Source organism: Melozone crissalis, unplaced genomic scaffold (genome assembly GCF_028551555.1).
Source record: "Melozone crissalis strain CALT ecotype California unplaced genomic scaffold, PUWL_Pcris_2 ptg000019l_1, whole genome shotgun sequence".
Lineage (NCBI taxonomy): Eukaryota > Metazoa > Chordata > Aves > Passeriformes > Passerellidae > Melozone > Melozone crissalis.
In genome coordinates this window covers 20,587,700-20,602,437 of record NW_026535797.1, presented here as the reverse complement: position 1 = coordinate 20,602,437, position 14,738 = coordinate 20,587,700, and the positions used below count along the sequence as shown (strand labels likewise).

Below are 14,738 nucleotides of genomic sequence, written 5' to 3'. Positions count from 1 at the left end.
CCACCAGGGAACCTATTTCACATATAGGGTATCATTAAGCACAGATGACTAAAAGTGCCCTGTGAGACCAGGCCCACACATACACATTCTTGTGTCACTCTGACAGTGACTGGCATGGCAAGTTTCAAAGGGATTCTGAAACCTTCTTGTGAGGAATCATTACAAAATAGGAAATAAGGGGAGCCATTTCTCAATTCTACAGTACCATATATACCCTAAAGCATAAGGCTTTAACTCATATATTCTATCTTATCTACTACATCCAATTCTTAGCAAACCTGGGAATGAAGGAGTTAACTAGACCTTGTATGAATAACTGATAATTTTTCTTGGGTTTCTTTATTTATTACTAAACATCCTACTGTTCTTCATTTTGAGACAGGATTTAATTACTCCTAGAGACATTTATTATTTTTAAATACTTTTATCTCATTAATCTCTTATTTTCTAAACTACTGTTACAGTACTTTCATCTCACAGCTCCTCTGGCTAAGCAGTTCCTGATCTCCAACTATTTGTATGTTATTTCTTTTGAATTTCTTTTGTGACACCTCTCATCTATTTTCCAATGCATTCCTTTGATAGTACATGTGAACTGTTTGGTCTTCTTATCTTTTGTCTTTGAAGGCATATTTAATCCAATTTCCGGAGGGACCCTACACACTTTTCTAATATACATTAACTTAAATTCCCCCACCCTCAAATTTAACAAGCATACCATTTGACAAATATGTGCTTCAGAAAAAGCTTTGTAAGTATTTTTTTCTAGTTCTCATCATAAATATACTTCTATCACACCTACTACAGACTGCTCAAACAGTCACTGAAAAAGAAATCACCAGAACAGGTATAGGTATCTAGTGGTTTATTAGTCTAAGATTCATTGTTCTTGACAAATCCTCAACATCTTTGTGATGTTCTTACTTGTTACAGCAAAATGGGAAATGCCTGTGATTTTCCTCAAAGCCCTGAGCCTATAGGGTTGTCTTTTGACACCCTTCTAAACAAATCAACACCTCCAGAAATAGCTCTTCCAAAATACCACTAGTTTGATAAAAGGAGAAGTACAATATGGTCTCTTGCAGCATTTCTTACATTTTGATTGCTAGTTGCAAAAAGATATTTCCTTCTTCAAATCACAGCTTTTGGAAAAATAACTATTCCTAACATATACCTTGGATTCAAAGTACAGCCAAGGAAGTTAAAGACTTGTTTTTTTCCCCTAAATGAGAGCACAAGTTACACAAATCTCCTGGTAGTTTGCAGAGATTTTTCCCTTCTTTGCAATGCCATCATTTCAAACCTCACCTTCCTTCTCAAGGGTGAGACTGAATTCTTTTAAACTAAGAATTGCACCTGACAAAACCTGAATGGGTCAATTCAGGTTTTAAAATTAGACTTCAGAAAACATTAGTCACAAGTTTTATCTATGAATCTGCATGCATAAGGGATTTCTACTAGGGTTATTTCTTCATTCCTATTTATGCTTCTGGAATGCTGCCTACAAATAGATTGGGAAATGGCCCATCTACCTCTGCCTAAACAATCAGGTACCCAGCCTTTGAGATAAATATCCATATTAAATGGGAACTTGGCACAGAAAAAGCAACACAGACAAACACTCCCACAGAAAGGACACCATTTACCTATAAAATTAGGTGCAAGAGAAGTGTCAGAGTTGAGAGATACAGGAGAGCCCTTTGAAGGAAACCCCAAGGAAGGAAAGTAACCTGGAAAGACAGAATAGACCAGTAAATGAAGCCTGAGAGAAAGCACTGAGAGACGGCCTTTCCAATGCTAAGAACAGTCTGCAGTCCAGAAAATATCTCATACACAAAATTAATGTCATCTACCACCTTGTTCTTTAAGCTATACTCCCTCTCTTCTACCATGCATAACATATTACAAATGCAGTCTTTACATATTACAAGTGTTAATATTTTCATAAAGCAAGCCTATATATAACAATCTACAGCCTAATGATTACTGGTATTCAGATATTTGTGTTTGCACTTTCAACTGCATGACCTCATCTGAAGGAAACCAATAGACTGACTAAAGGACTGGGGCAAAATTGTCCTGCTTCTTTCAATATTCTCATAGCAAGAAGCAGCTACTTTCAGCTAGCATCACAGCACTCCACTTCTGGTCCTCAAAAAGACTATCATCACTGCCATAGCATTCCCATGATTCCACTTAGTTAGTCAGGGTTTGTCACATAAATCAGTAGCAAAACTCCCTGACTAAGGATGGTACCAACTCCTAACATTTCTCCACTCAGTCCCCCAGGCAATTTTACTGTTATTTTAAAAATAAATCCCTAAGACAACTACTTTGAAATTATAGAATAACACTGACAGTTTTCCCTTTACCCCTCAGTATTTCCTAAATTTTTGCCTCTGAAATTAATTCTCTCTCCTCTCTATTGTACAGCAACAATAGGTCTTGCCACAAAGACTTGCAGTAAACATAATGCGTTGGAGGTGGTGGTGGAAAGGATAACTGTCACTATTTTCACTGTAACCTGTCTGCTGTCTCTGATAATGACAGACATTCGTTTGACTCCTTCTTCCACAAGGATTTCATACTCAGCAGCCACTGACAGGTCAACCTCTGGCTGTTGTGTAAGGCTCTGAATTTTACATTTCTTTTTTCTAAAGATAGGAATCCTAAACAGCAGGTCCAAAATGCACAGTCTGACAACTGAGATTTCCTTAATACAGCCTGCTAAGTCCAGGAATGATGGTTGCAGAAAAAAAGATGGAAAAAAAATCCACATAAACTGTGGATGGCCTTTGCCTAATAATAACAATAAAGTACATGAGATACTACTGGAGTAGTGCAATACAGTTTTGTTGTTCAAATGAGACCACCTTGTTGCCCTCAGTGTCATACCACCTTTCAATCAATACTGGCACAAAATCTGCATTTTTAATCTGCACAGGTTTATATGAATGTTATCAAGGTATCTAGGTATGTCCTTACTGAGCTGTCCCAAAATGAAAAAAGGCAAACCATAAATAATCTAGAAGAAAAAAGTTAATTCCCTTAAAAAGCAATGCTTTTCAGGCTTGTGAAATCTGAAAATTCTTAAAGTATCTGATAGAAGATGCTCATCAGTTTCTTTTCACAAACACTAATCATTCTTCACATTGGTTAAAGCTAAAGCCTCTTTTTATAAATAGCTGCGCTGATGCAACTTTTCCAAATCTACGGCAGTTTTTGTTCTTCTTGAATCTCCTTCTCTCCCTCACTAAAGCAGGTCCAATCACTGGACAGAAAACAGGATTTAGTTGCTGGCTACAGCGAGCAGACAGAGCTCTCAGTGGCTGAGCCCTGCCTCTGCTCTCCCAGGAAGCAAAGTTCCCTTCCTCCACTCAGAGATGATTTTCATTACTTTCACAGGAATTCAAACCCCTTGTGAAACTAGTTCAAAACTCTTTGATTAAAAGTGCTGTTAGAAGAGATTTATTGAGAGCATGGAGGAAGAGGATTAAGGAAAGAAAAGGAAGATGGAGCACCTGAATAACCTATTCTTTACCACACCACACTTAACTCTTTTACTATGCTACTCTACTAACTCTAGACAAAAATCCAACAGTGCAATTATTCAGCACCCAAATTTCAGTCCCTCACTTCTGTTAGTTTCAAGACAATTAGAGGCACTTCAATTGTTCTATCCTTCTCACTGAGTCTGAGTCAAAATTTGAGAAGTTGCAAAAGATTGAAGATGTACTTGCAGGGGGGAAAAGAGACAATTAACATGACCAGCACAGTCCTAATCACCTTAGAACACCCATGTGAAACCGAAACAAATATTTTAATGTTGTGCTTATTTTAGCAAAACTGAATTAATTCTTGTGATCTGAAAAGGCAGACACACTTGTATTCAAAGCAATAGTATTTTCTCCTCTACATTCCAAATGTTAAAGTCACTATTGATCTCCCAAAGCAATCAACATAATTGAAAACCAAGACTCACAAAGTTCTTTATTACAGTCAGACTTTCTTTTGATAAAAGGAAAACAAAAGTTGAATTACTTTTTTTTTAAAGAAAAATAACAAGGGATAGGATCCTGCAGAATCAGTGAAATTCTAGAATACATTAACTTACCCCATGCCCACAAACTTTATATCGAATTTAAAGGCATTAGAGAAAATAGCTTGAAATACTCTTTTTACGTAGAGTTGTATGTCAGTCTTTCAGGATAGAGTGCAGATATTTCTATATAATAATGTAAGGCAGCCTCAATTATAAATCTGTTACAGTCCCTGACTGCTGCCTCCCAACATAACCTCACCAGGAAGACTCCTTTAGTCAGGTGTTTCAATAACATAGGGACATGGACATAAAGAAAAAAAGCAGGCTGTTTCTCAACCTGTTAATTTTATGACCTACCAAAAGAGTAAACCCCACTAAACTGGACAAGAAACAGCACAATAACCTCAGAATATGGGATGATGTGATTTTTAGCATCATGCAAATTACATAGAGAAAAAAAGATAATCACTACCACAAAAAACCCCCAAAGTCTTACAACAGGATATTGTATACAGCAACAGGACATCGTGTAAGCACACAGCAAAACCTGCAAGCACCCGTAATTGACAGGTTATCAATGAGCAAGTGTTGCCCGAGCAGTACCTTGTGGAGGGACTGGCTGCTGGTATCCTGGCACCGGCCCATTATAGGCTCCGTACTGCGACTGAGGAGCCCCTGGCAGTGACTGTCCCCCGTAGGCAGGCTGCTGGAATCCCTGATAGCCAGGCTGAGGTTGCCCGTAAGGAGGCCCCGTGTGAGCTTGCTGGTTTACACTCATTGTATTCACATCCCCAACCTAACCTCACCTGCAAAAAGGGGGGGAAAAACGACTTTAAGCAGATATAAAACCAAACTGGTCAGCTTCCCTACTGTTTTCAAATAAGTGAGAGATGTTAAGATACTTGGGAAGCTAAAACATTAATAACTTACTCTTGCACAGCAAGTCAATAAATGCTTTACAAGAGCTATTTAAAACAGTACTTTCAGAAACTATGTTTTCTAGTCAGCATTTCATACTAGTTAGACCTGTGATCATCACCTTAGATAGAAATACCATCATTTGCCATTCCATTGCAGATTATTATCAAGCTTCCGAGAAACCTTTCAAACTACTTCCACCTCACAGAGTCAGACCAACAGAAAACACATTTCATTATATAGATGATCCCTTAACATAACACTTCAATAACACTGAACAAGTTCAGCTGTCACCTCTGTGTTAGTTTCCTCGATCATGTTTCCTCATTACAAGCAGCAAGCTTCACCATCCACAAAGGCAGCTGCCTGAAGTGTTTGATGGACTTTAGAACAGGACCAGCATAGGGGGCTATGGCCTTTTTTTAGCAATAGATGATTTAAAGTCCTTGCTATATACATATGTTTCAGAAAACAAAGATATTCCAAAAGCAAAATTTTCACCTAGGAAAGGTGTTAAAAATGGAAAATAATTACAGGCAAAGATAGCACTAAAGGAGTTTTACCAAAGTGTAACACCTGAAACAGAATGTCAGAGACAGGAGAAACATTTCTTAGCAAACTTTTGCAAGAAATCTTGCTTAACAGATTCCCAACTCCCCTAATTAACTCTATAAAGATACTGACTAACTTTATAACAAGAAAAGCAAAACTGTTATTGTAAGACCCCAAACCAAAGAGGCAATTCTTACAACAGGAAGCGGGCACATGACCCACAGTGCCTTTGACTTGTGGAGAATCAAGAAGATTACTTCAGGGGCAGGAGATTCCCTCATGGTGTGTTTCTCATAAGAATACTTTGCATCACCTGTACTTCTTGGACACTTCATGTCACTGTTAGCCTCTTCAGCTGAGACTACCTACACTAACACTAAAGAAACATGTTTAGGGCAATTAAATTCTTCACTAAAAACCATCAGTTTATATAAAAATGCAAAGCAAAAATAACATAAATAACTAATGTTGCCCTTACATTTTTCTCCAAACTCTATGATGAACTTGTGCATTAAAGATACAAAGTAAATCTTAACACAGAGGAGACAGAGGTGCAGCAGCCACCAGAAGCAAAGCCTGACCAGGAATCTGTAGCTTAACTCAATCAGGTGTAAAAGCCCCAAGCTGGTTTGCCTACACTCTGATTAGCATATGCCAAACAATGCTAAAATTACTTCTTCACATTACCAAAAATATGATGCTGAAGAATTATTTCAGCAACTGACACCACAGTTGTACAGCAAAGCCATTGGAAGAACTACAGCTCTGTAAGAATCATCCACATGAAGAAATTCTTTCATACATACCATAAAGGGAAAATACATATATCATAATAGAGAGATTTAATTACTTACAAAAGAAAGCTAGCACAAAACATAAACACTACATTTAACCTCCTACAGCTAGTAAACATGACAAATGTCAATGCTAAGATTACTAACATTTACTCTGAAATTAGATTTTAAACTTTTATGAAAGGAAATAAATGAAGTTTTACATTGTTATTCTCCAAAGTGTATAAAGGCAAAGATAGGGCTTTTGTTTAGAAAAAGATCTCCTCAATATTTACAGGTAATTTGCTCTTGAAAGTTAACATGCAATTTGCAACATCTTACAAGAGCATGACAATTTTTCATCAGCCTGCAGTGGTTTAAAACATGATTACTCTCTTACTGTCATGTTTATAACGTGTAATCTCTAAAAACTCTGGCTTCCCACACTACCTTTGACTTAGTTCTGCAGAACAGTCTAACCTGAGCAGCCATGTGGGCAGGAAGTCTGGACTTTGGGACCTGCTCCCTTCCCGAGCTCCCTGAAAGGTTAACCTCTTACTGCCCAGGCAGGCATCAGTGTGACCACACTGCAATGACAGCCCTACCCTCAGCCACCTCCTGTTCTGTACAAACAGCACAGCAAGAGAGTCCCTCCTGCAAAGGGGGCAGTACCGGCAAGGAAGAACACAAGGAGAGGACTCCTCTACCTGCACATCTTGGAACACCTGGGCAGGGCTTTCTGACAAGGAAGGAGGGCTGTGATCTCCTCTTCCTGTCCCTGCTTATTGGATTGGATGAGAAACCTGGCTTCCAGTCACTGCTCCTGCAAACAGGTCTCTCCTCCAGAAGAGCTGCTGAGTAGCAGTATTCCACAGGATAGCTCCTGAGCTACAACCACTAAGACACTTTTCACAAGTAAGAGCTACAGAAATCCCTGAACAGATCTAATGTTTGAACTAGGAATTACTACAGAGCAGAAGATGAATCTTTCATGCTTTTTCTCCTGTTTTTCTAAAGCACAATAGGATAAGAACTCAAACTTGTCCCTTGTAAACCACTTGTGACTTACTGCTGTGAGTGCATACTCAGCAATCTCACTTGATGATCTTTTACTATTCCCTTTTCAGCCTTCCCTCCCTCATGTGAATATCAGTACCTCCTGCCTGAGCAGGTGCTATCTGTAGCTTGTTGCTCTCTCCTCAATACCAAATCTGAGAGGTAAGCTGATTTAATGCACATCTTAGAGAAAAAAAAGAGTTTTGAGATAATCTCCTACACTTTTGTAGCTACACAAACAAGATGGTTCTAATTCAGTGTCTCAACTGAAAAACAGATAGAGCTTTAGCTAGCCCATGTGCCAGCCAGCACAGGCTCACCTCCACCACAGCATGAGCTATTGCTTTCTCTGCACTGGCAGAGGGTCAAGGAGGCGGACTTAGGAACCAGTCCAGTGCTGAAGCTGTGGACAAGGCTGCTTCTTTGTTTTGGTGCCCAACTTGCTCTGAACATAAGGTTTGTGGCACACTTGCTCATCACTGATGTGAAGTACCATAAGGCAGGAGCAAGAGTATTTGCCTCTAAGAAGGTGGAAGACAGTTGCCACTGAGTCTGTTTTCCCTCTTCCCCAGTACAAGTTATTTGTACCAAACATTCATTTTGTTTTCACTCAAAAAACATCTCTGTGTAAATTAGAACCTGGTCACTCGAAGAGATATGGAGAAAGGGATAATTTTATGCTGTCTTACGACATGAAGGGTGGCTGGGGTAGGGAGAATGACAGAAATAACACATATACCAGATAGAGAGAAATGGAGATAAGAGGCCATTTTACTGGATAAGAATGCTGAGGATATTCCTTTGCACGTAGCAACACATTACCAAAACTAAGCCAAACATAACACTGACACATGGTGTTGGACACCATTTACTACTCAGCAGTTACAATACAAAGCTCAAATAAGCAGGACTGATGCTAGTGAAAAAAAACCTATGACAAGTGGTCATTACCATAAACAACAATTTTCCTGCAAAGCAGGAAGCAGTCACTCTATACCATTTTCTATTCCTCTGTATAAAGGCAGCTGAGCACGACGTTTTGGTCAACACAGTTGCAAAGCCACAATTACATGAAAAGGCTGCTGTACAAGACAGACAAGCAGTGAGGATCAGTAATGAACTGATGGGAGGAAAATTACCAGGAATAATGTAGGAGGTGCTGAATATCTAAATTTTTACAATAGCTTCAAGATTACTTAGTATCCAAACAAATCAGACCACAGTGACTTTTTATAACATGCTTTTAAAAAAACTAGTGATTCATATGAACTTGTTTCAATGAGCAAATCTCCCAAATCACTGAAAACTTCATATTCATCATTTTTATAGTCTGCATTCATTGTTAACTCCCTTTTGAAAGTGAAAAGCTTGATCTCATCAGTTCTTGTTCACTTTCTAAAGGAAAGGCATACAGCAAAATTACTTTCTTTGAAAAAGAAATTTTTTTTTTACTGGTCCCAGAGAAAGAAAAAGCCTGTTTATTTCAACTTCTGAGGGGACTGATACCTTAAAAAAAAAAAAAACAAACACCCAAACCTACAACAACAACAACAAAAAAAATACATAACCCAAGTCAACCACATGGCCATGAAGGAAATATTTAACTTAACACAAAAATCAAAACTATTTCCAAAAGATGGGATAGGAGAGCACCAGTAATTCAGAGGACTGCCTACACTACTTTTAATGTTTCTGCTCTGTAACTTTCTGGCAGCAGCAAGGTTTTGCTATTCTTACAAAGACCCAGACTCTGGAGCTAACAGCACTCTTCAGAATGGGAAATGTCCTTGTTTTTGTTTCATTGACAGCTTGACTACATCTTCTACAAGCACTCATGGAACACTTGGTTCTTTTCAGATATAAAAAATTACTGGGTGGGGTTTTTTTTCTGTAGAAAATCTCGGAAAAGAAACTCATGTCCTAGAAGTCAGAAAGTGCCAACCAATCTGTAAGCTGGCAGGCCATTGTAACAAATGCCTCCCACACATTTGTCCAAGTCAACCCAAAAGGCAATACTGGAATCCACTCCAATCTGGCTGTACTGTGTGGCACTCTCTCTTCCTTCTTTTGCAGATTCTCAACTTGTTACACCACAGGTAACATCTTCTTCATCTATGCATTTTGAATTACTGCCAGAAACATTTGTTTTAACAGTTCACAAAAAGTATAAGACACAGTTTTCAAAGTGAATCTAAGGTATGATCACTTTCATACTACTCTAAAGAAGGCCACATTAAACCCAGTTTTGTAAGGCTGATTCATTATCCTGGGCAAGGTACAATACAGCACACAAGTTACAAGAGTGGAAGTGATTAAAAACTGAATACAAAAAACCCAGCTTAGTCTTGACCTAACCTTAAAACTACCAATACTTCCAACCCCTGCCATCACCACCGGATTTCTACCTCAAGAACACTTTATACTTCGCTGACTCAAGTCTCCTGGTGGGACTGATTCACATCTCTATCACTGTAATAAAGCCCTAGGAAAAGAATTGAAAAACGCTCTGCTATGAGCATGGCTTCCAAAGAGCAACCCCAGGGAGGCAAAAGTCACTGACAATACAGCATCAACAAAACCACAGCAAAGGATCTCTCTGCTTCCTAGCTACCCTCACATACACGTGTACAGATGTTACAAGGAGTGAAGTAATCTGAATCATTTCTGTGAATCTTGCACAAGCATAATGGATCAGAAAAAGCTACATGAGCAGTTTCAAATTTAGGGAAGAGGCCAGAAGGAAGAAAGGGAATACACAGTTTTCTTCACATACACTGGCCACCTCCGTGCTTTGACTTGCTCTACACAAATACACATTACACAATTTCCATCACTTGTAAGAAACAAAAAAGGTGACAATTAGCTTTTCCTAATACCTACTTCCAGTTTATACTGTCTTTTAGTGCTTTCTATGTTAACAATGAATCCTGCTAGACATATAAAACAAGCTCTATCTTCACAATTTATCCCTAGCACACCTTTTCAAACCTAAAGAACAAGAAACATCCACCTCTCTTCTGCAGAGACCTTGCTGTTGATTACTGTTGGTGACTCTGTACCTTGCCCTTCTTTAGCCAACCATCAATTCTTCCTTTGGTTTTTGACCCTCCTTCTGATAATAAGTGTTACAGGAAGATAACACAGTCCTACCACAGCAGGAAAAAACATCCAAAGAACTACAAGCACCAAACCACCAATCAAAAAAATAATCTTTTAAATAGCTGTTCATTGCTATAAGTCAGCTTTCAACCATGAAATTAAAACCTGGAGTGAACGTCACAGCATATTAAGAAGCAATTATATATTCTTTATATTGATGTCCTCTTCATACTCTGTCTACAACAGTAAAAGAATCCTGAATTGCACAGCTTCAAGCCAAAAAGGGTAGGTCCATTAGCATAAACCTGTTCCACATGAAAATGGATAGAAATATTTATGTTTTCACAGAGTGTATATATGTGATTGAAAGTAAGTCTCCCCTAAAGAGGAAAGCCTGGAAGTTTTTGGCTACATATATTTCTATCTGTCCCTTAACTGGAACACCTACTCTAGGAGAACATTGTGGGAAAGAGAAAAACAATGTTAAAGCCAAAGTTCCCTAAACTGACTCACGAAAACTTCACATTAATAAAAAACAAAGACTTTAATACAAAATCAATAGTCATCTCCCATTTTTACACTGTTTGTAAAAAACAACAAAAAAGAATTTGCATGTTATGCCTCAGATAGTGATTTCTGTCCAACATTCCTCACAACATTTGGTAAAGTCGACTACATAATAATCCTGTAACAGAAATGGATCCAGAAATATTTTTAAGGAATTATCACATTAATAGCTAACAATCAACTGAGTACCAAACTGGAAAAAAGAAATCTGTATTTTCAATGACAATATAAACATTACTTCCTGTGGATAACTTCTGACATAGGTGTAAGCAATTCTTTTACGTCTCAACAACTACTTTCTACTAGCCAGTAAGTTTAAAAAGAACTTCAACTACAGCCCAGTTTGGATGCTTTTGCAGCCCTTCTCAGAGATCACTACATCCCAAAAAAACCTCACCAAACAAACTTAAGGAAACTAAGCTTCACCATACTCCATCAAAAGCATTTCTCAGAAAGACTGAAAGCAAATTCCAACAACAGAAAACACATTTAAAGCCCCATCTACATGGAAAGCAAGAGTCCCATCTTGCATAACCACCTTTTCAAGACTACACTTGTATTTCGATCATGCCATCTCCACAACCACACGACCATTAAATTTTACTACCAAATCCACCCAATCTCAGTCGCCAGATCTGCGCCAGGAATGACCATCCTTTGCAAAGCTCGAATGAATGAAAGCTTGAACAGCCCAGCACAAACGCCAGGGGAAGGATCCGCGGATTACAGGAGATTAGAGAGGTTGCAGAAGGGGGTATCTGACTCGCGGCGCACCCCGACCAAAAAGCAGCACTCGGTTCTCCGTGCCGGACCGACGGCCCGACTCGCAGCCGCGGGGTGTCGCCGCACCGCACCGGGACACCGACGGGTCTCCCGGGCAGCCCAGGCACTGGAAGTGCAGGCCCCGCCGGCAGCCGGCCCGGCTCCGCAGGCCGCCGGCACCGGCCGGGCCGCGGGCGATGCGGACACTCCCGGCGGGCGCATTCCGGCGAGCCCTGGGGCTCTGCAGAGCCTCCCGTGGCGCGCAGCACGGCGGGCCCGACGCGTCACCCGACCGGGAGCCACCGGGCCTCGGCGGAGGAGGAAGCGGCAGCGGCGGCAGCGCCTCGGCTCCGGGCCGCGGCCGGGCCGCCGGGCGCGGTGCCGGGCTCAATGCCGCCCACCCGCTCGCTCGCCCGCAGCGGGCACCGCACGGCCCCGCCGGTGGGCCCGGCCACCCGGAGCCCCCTCGGGCCTCACTCACCACCGCTGCCGCCACTGCCGGGCCCACTTCCGGCTCCCGCCCCGCCGCTCCCCGCCTGCCGCTCCCCGCCTGCCGCTGCCACGTCCGCGCTCCGCCCGCCGGGGCCCGGATGCGGCGCAGGCGCTGGGAGGCCCCGGCCCCTGACGTCCTGGCTGGGCGGGCGGTGACTGCAGCTGCGGGGAGGGCCGCGGGGCGCTTGTCGCGCGGCCCGAAGCAGAGCTGCCCGCACGGGCGCTGAGGCGTGAGCGGGGCTCGGCCGAACGCTGCTGAGCCGCGGGCACCACTGACCACGGTGCCCTTGGCCGCCTGTCCCGCCAGCGGCCTGTGAAAGACCGCGACAGGGGAGCAACCAGGGCCAGTTCTGCACCACCAAGGTGCAGGGAGTTGTTCGCTCCATGCCAACAGCAGCAGTGATCGTCCCTCCGTACTCGGCACTGCTGAGGCCACACCTCAAGTACTGCCTTCAGCAGGCCCTACTGGCCCCCTCACTTCAGAAGGGGCACTGAGGTGCTGGAACGTGTCCAGAGCAGGGTAACAAGGCTCGTGAAAGGTTTGAAAACTTGTCTTACAGGAATGGATGAGGGACCATGGATTGTTTATTCTCGAGAAGAGGATGCTCATAGGGGATCTGATCACCCTCTACAACTGTCTGAAAGAGATTGCTGTGAAGTGGGGACTGGTCTCTTCTGTGGCTACAGAGAGGACAAAAGGAAATGGTCTGAAGCTAAGACAGAGGAGAGTCAGATTAGATATTAAAAATATTTTCGCTGTTAAGGTGGTCAGGCATTGGAATAGGTTGCCCAGGAATTTGGTGAAGTCACCAACCCGGAGGTTGGTGTTTAAGAGGAGGTGTTTAAGTAAGAGGTGTTTAAGAGGCATCAGGATCTGGTACTGGGTGATATGATTTAGTGGTTTAGGGGTTACAGTGGTAGTGCTGGGTGGATGGTTGGACTTGATGATCTCAAAGGTCTCTTCCAACCTTGATGATTCTGTGATCATGTTGGTTTGTGCCCACCAGCAATATGCAATGGCACTGGATGAGTGGTGCTATAGTAGTAGCAATGAAGTAGTCAACCAAGCAGTGGATGAGTGGTGCTATAGTAGTAGCAATGAAGTAGTCAACCAAGCAGTGGCATCACAGCAAAAGTACATCCTCTGGATGTTATGGTATAAGGATATTAGTCACTGAGAGCTAAGCACATGCAGAATAAGGAAGAGGTAAGGGTAAGCTTGTCCTCAGAACCTTAACAGAAAATGATGGTTTATGCCTTGTAGGAAAGGGGGAGGATTGACTTTAACTCTTGTATAACTCCCTGCCTTGGGATGGCTAGGAGGTCATGTCTGTCATGTTCCTAAAGAAAAAACACTGAAAGACTCTTCTCCACTCTAGTGAGACCCCATGCAGAGACCTGTGTCCGGCTCTGAGGTCCTCAGCATAGGAAAGACATAAACCCATTGGAGCAGGTCCAGAGGGAGGCTAAGAAAATGATCAGAGGGATGAAGGTGTCTCTTACTAAGAAAGGCTGAGAGAGTTGAGGTTGTTCAGCCTGAAAGAACATTTTGAGGAGACTTTATTTTGGTCTTTCAATACTTAAAGGAGGCTTTTAAAAAACCGGGAGACAGACTTTTTAGTAGGGCTTATAGTTACAAGACAAGGAATAATGGTTTTAAATGAAAAGAGGGTAGATTTAGACTAGATACAAGGAAAAAACCCCTCTGAGTTAGCTAGAGATTTTGATATCTCTGCGACGTAACAGGCGGATCCTTGACTGGACTGGACTGAAGGACTTTGTCTCTAGATTTGGTAGCTATAGCCCCCTCTTTCTCTCTCTCTCTCTCTCTCTCTCTCTTTTCTCTTTCTCTATCTTTTTCTCTCCCTTAGTCCCTCTATTGCATTTTGCTGTGATCATTCAATAAAGGTGCATTTGTTTTGGTTATTACTGCAAATCCCCTGTGCCGTGTCGGTTTTTTGCACCCTGAGATCAAATCCAAGAACCATCTCGAAACCCGTTTGTAAAGACTGATCGTGACAGCTACCAGGCTGGTGAAGCACTGTAACAGGCTGCCCAGAGTGGTGGCAGTTGCCCCATCCCTGGAAACACTCAAGGTCACATTGGGCAGGGCTCTGAGCAATCTGCTAGAGTTGAAAATGTCCCTGCTCATTGCAGGTAGATTGGGCTAGATGATCCTTAAAAGTTCCTTCCAACCCAAACTATTCTCTGATTCTATGACCTGGTTGGGCTCTCTCGGCCATTGAGTCTATAAGCAGTGTCCTGCAGAGAACTGTGTGAATCCAGTGTGTGGAGCTAATCCCAGCTATTCTGGTCCCAGAGTCTAGTATTACAAGTGGATGTAGGGGATGTCAGGGAGCTACACGCTGCAGAGGGAGCACAGCACGTCTACAGTCTGCCTGTGGCTTTCAGGGCAGGCATAGTGCTGCTGTGTAAAGACACTAGCTGCATGCAGAAAATAGAAGTGGAGAGCACAT

At 42.0% G+C, this 14,738-nt stretch overlaps 1 protein-coding gene across 1 annotated transcript in view; it reads right to left on the bottom strand.

Annotated features, from left to right (window-relative positions):
• SEC24C (SEC24 homolog C, COPII coat complex component) overlaps positions 1 to 12,294 on the bottom strand; it is a 37,622-nt gene extending 25,328 nt beyond the window's left edge. The window contains exons 1-3 of the mRNA XM_054276849.1: positions 12,251 to 12,294; positions 4,646 to 4,848; positions 1,647 to 1,730 (exon numbers count right to left, since the gene is read on the bottom strand). Coding sequence (XP_054132824.1) covers positions 1,647 to 1,730; positions 4,646 to 4,820 — 259 coding nt within the window. The 5' untranslated portion in view covers positions 4,821 to 4,848; positions 12,251 to 12,294. The remainder of the gene's footprint in view (positions 1 to 1,646; positions 1,731 to 4,645; positions 4,849 to 12,250) is intronic.
• Positions 12,295 to 14,738: the final 2,444 nt, after the last annotated feature.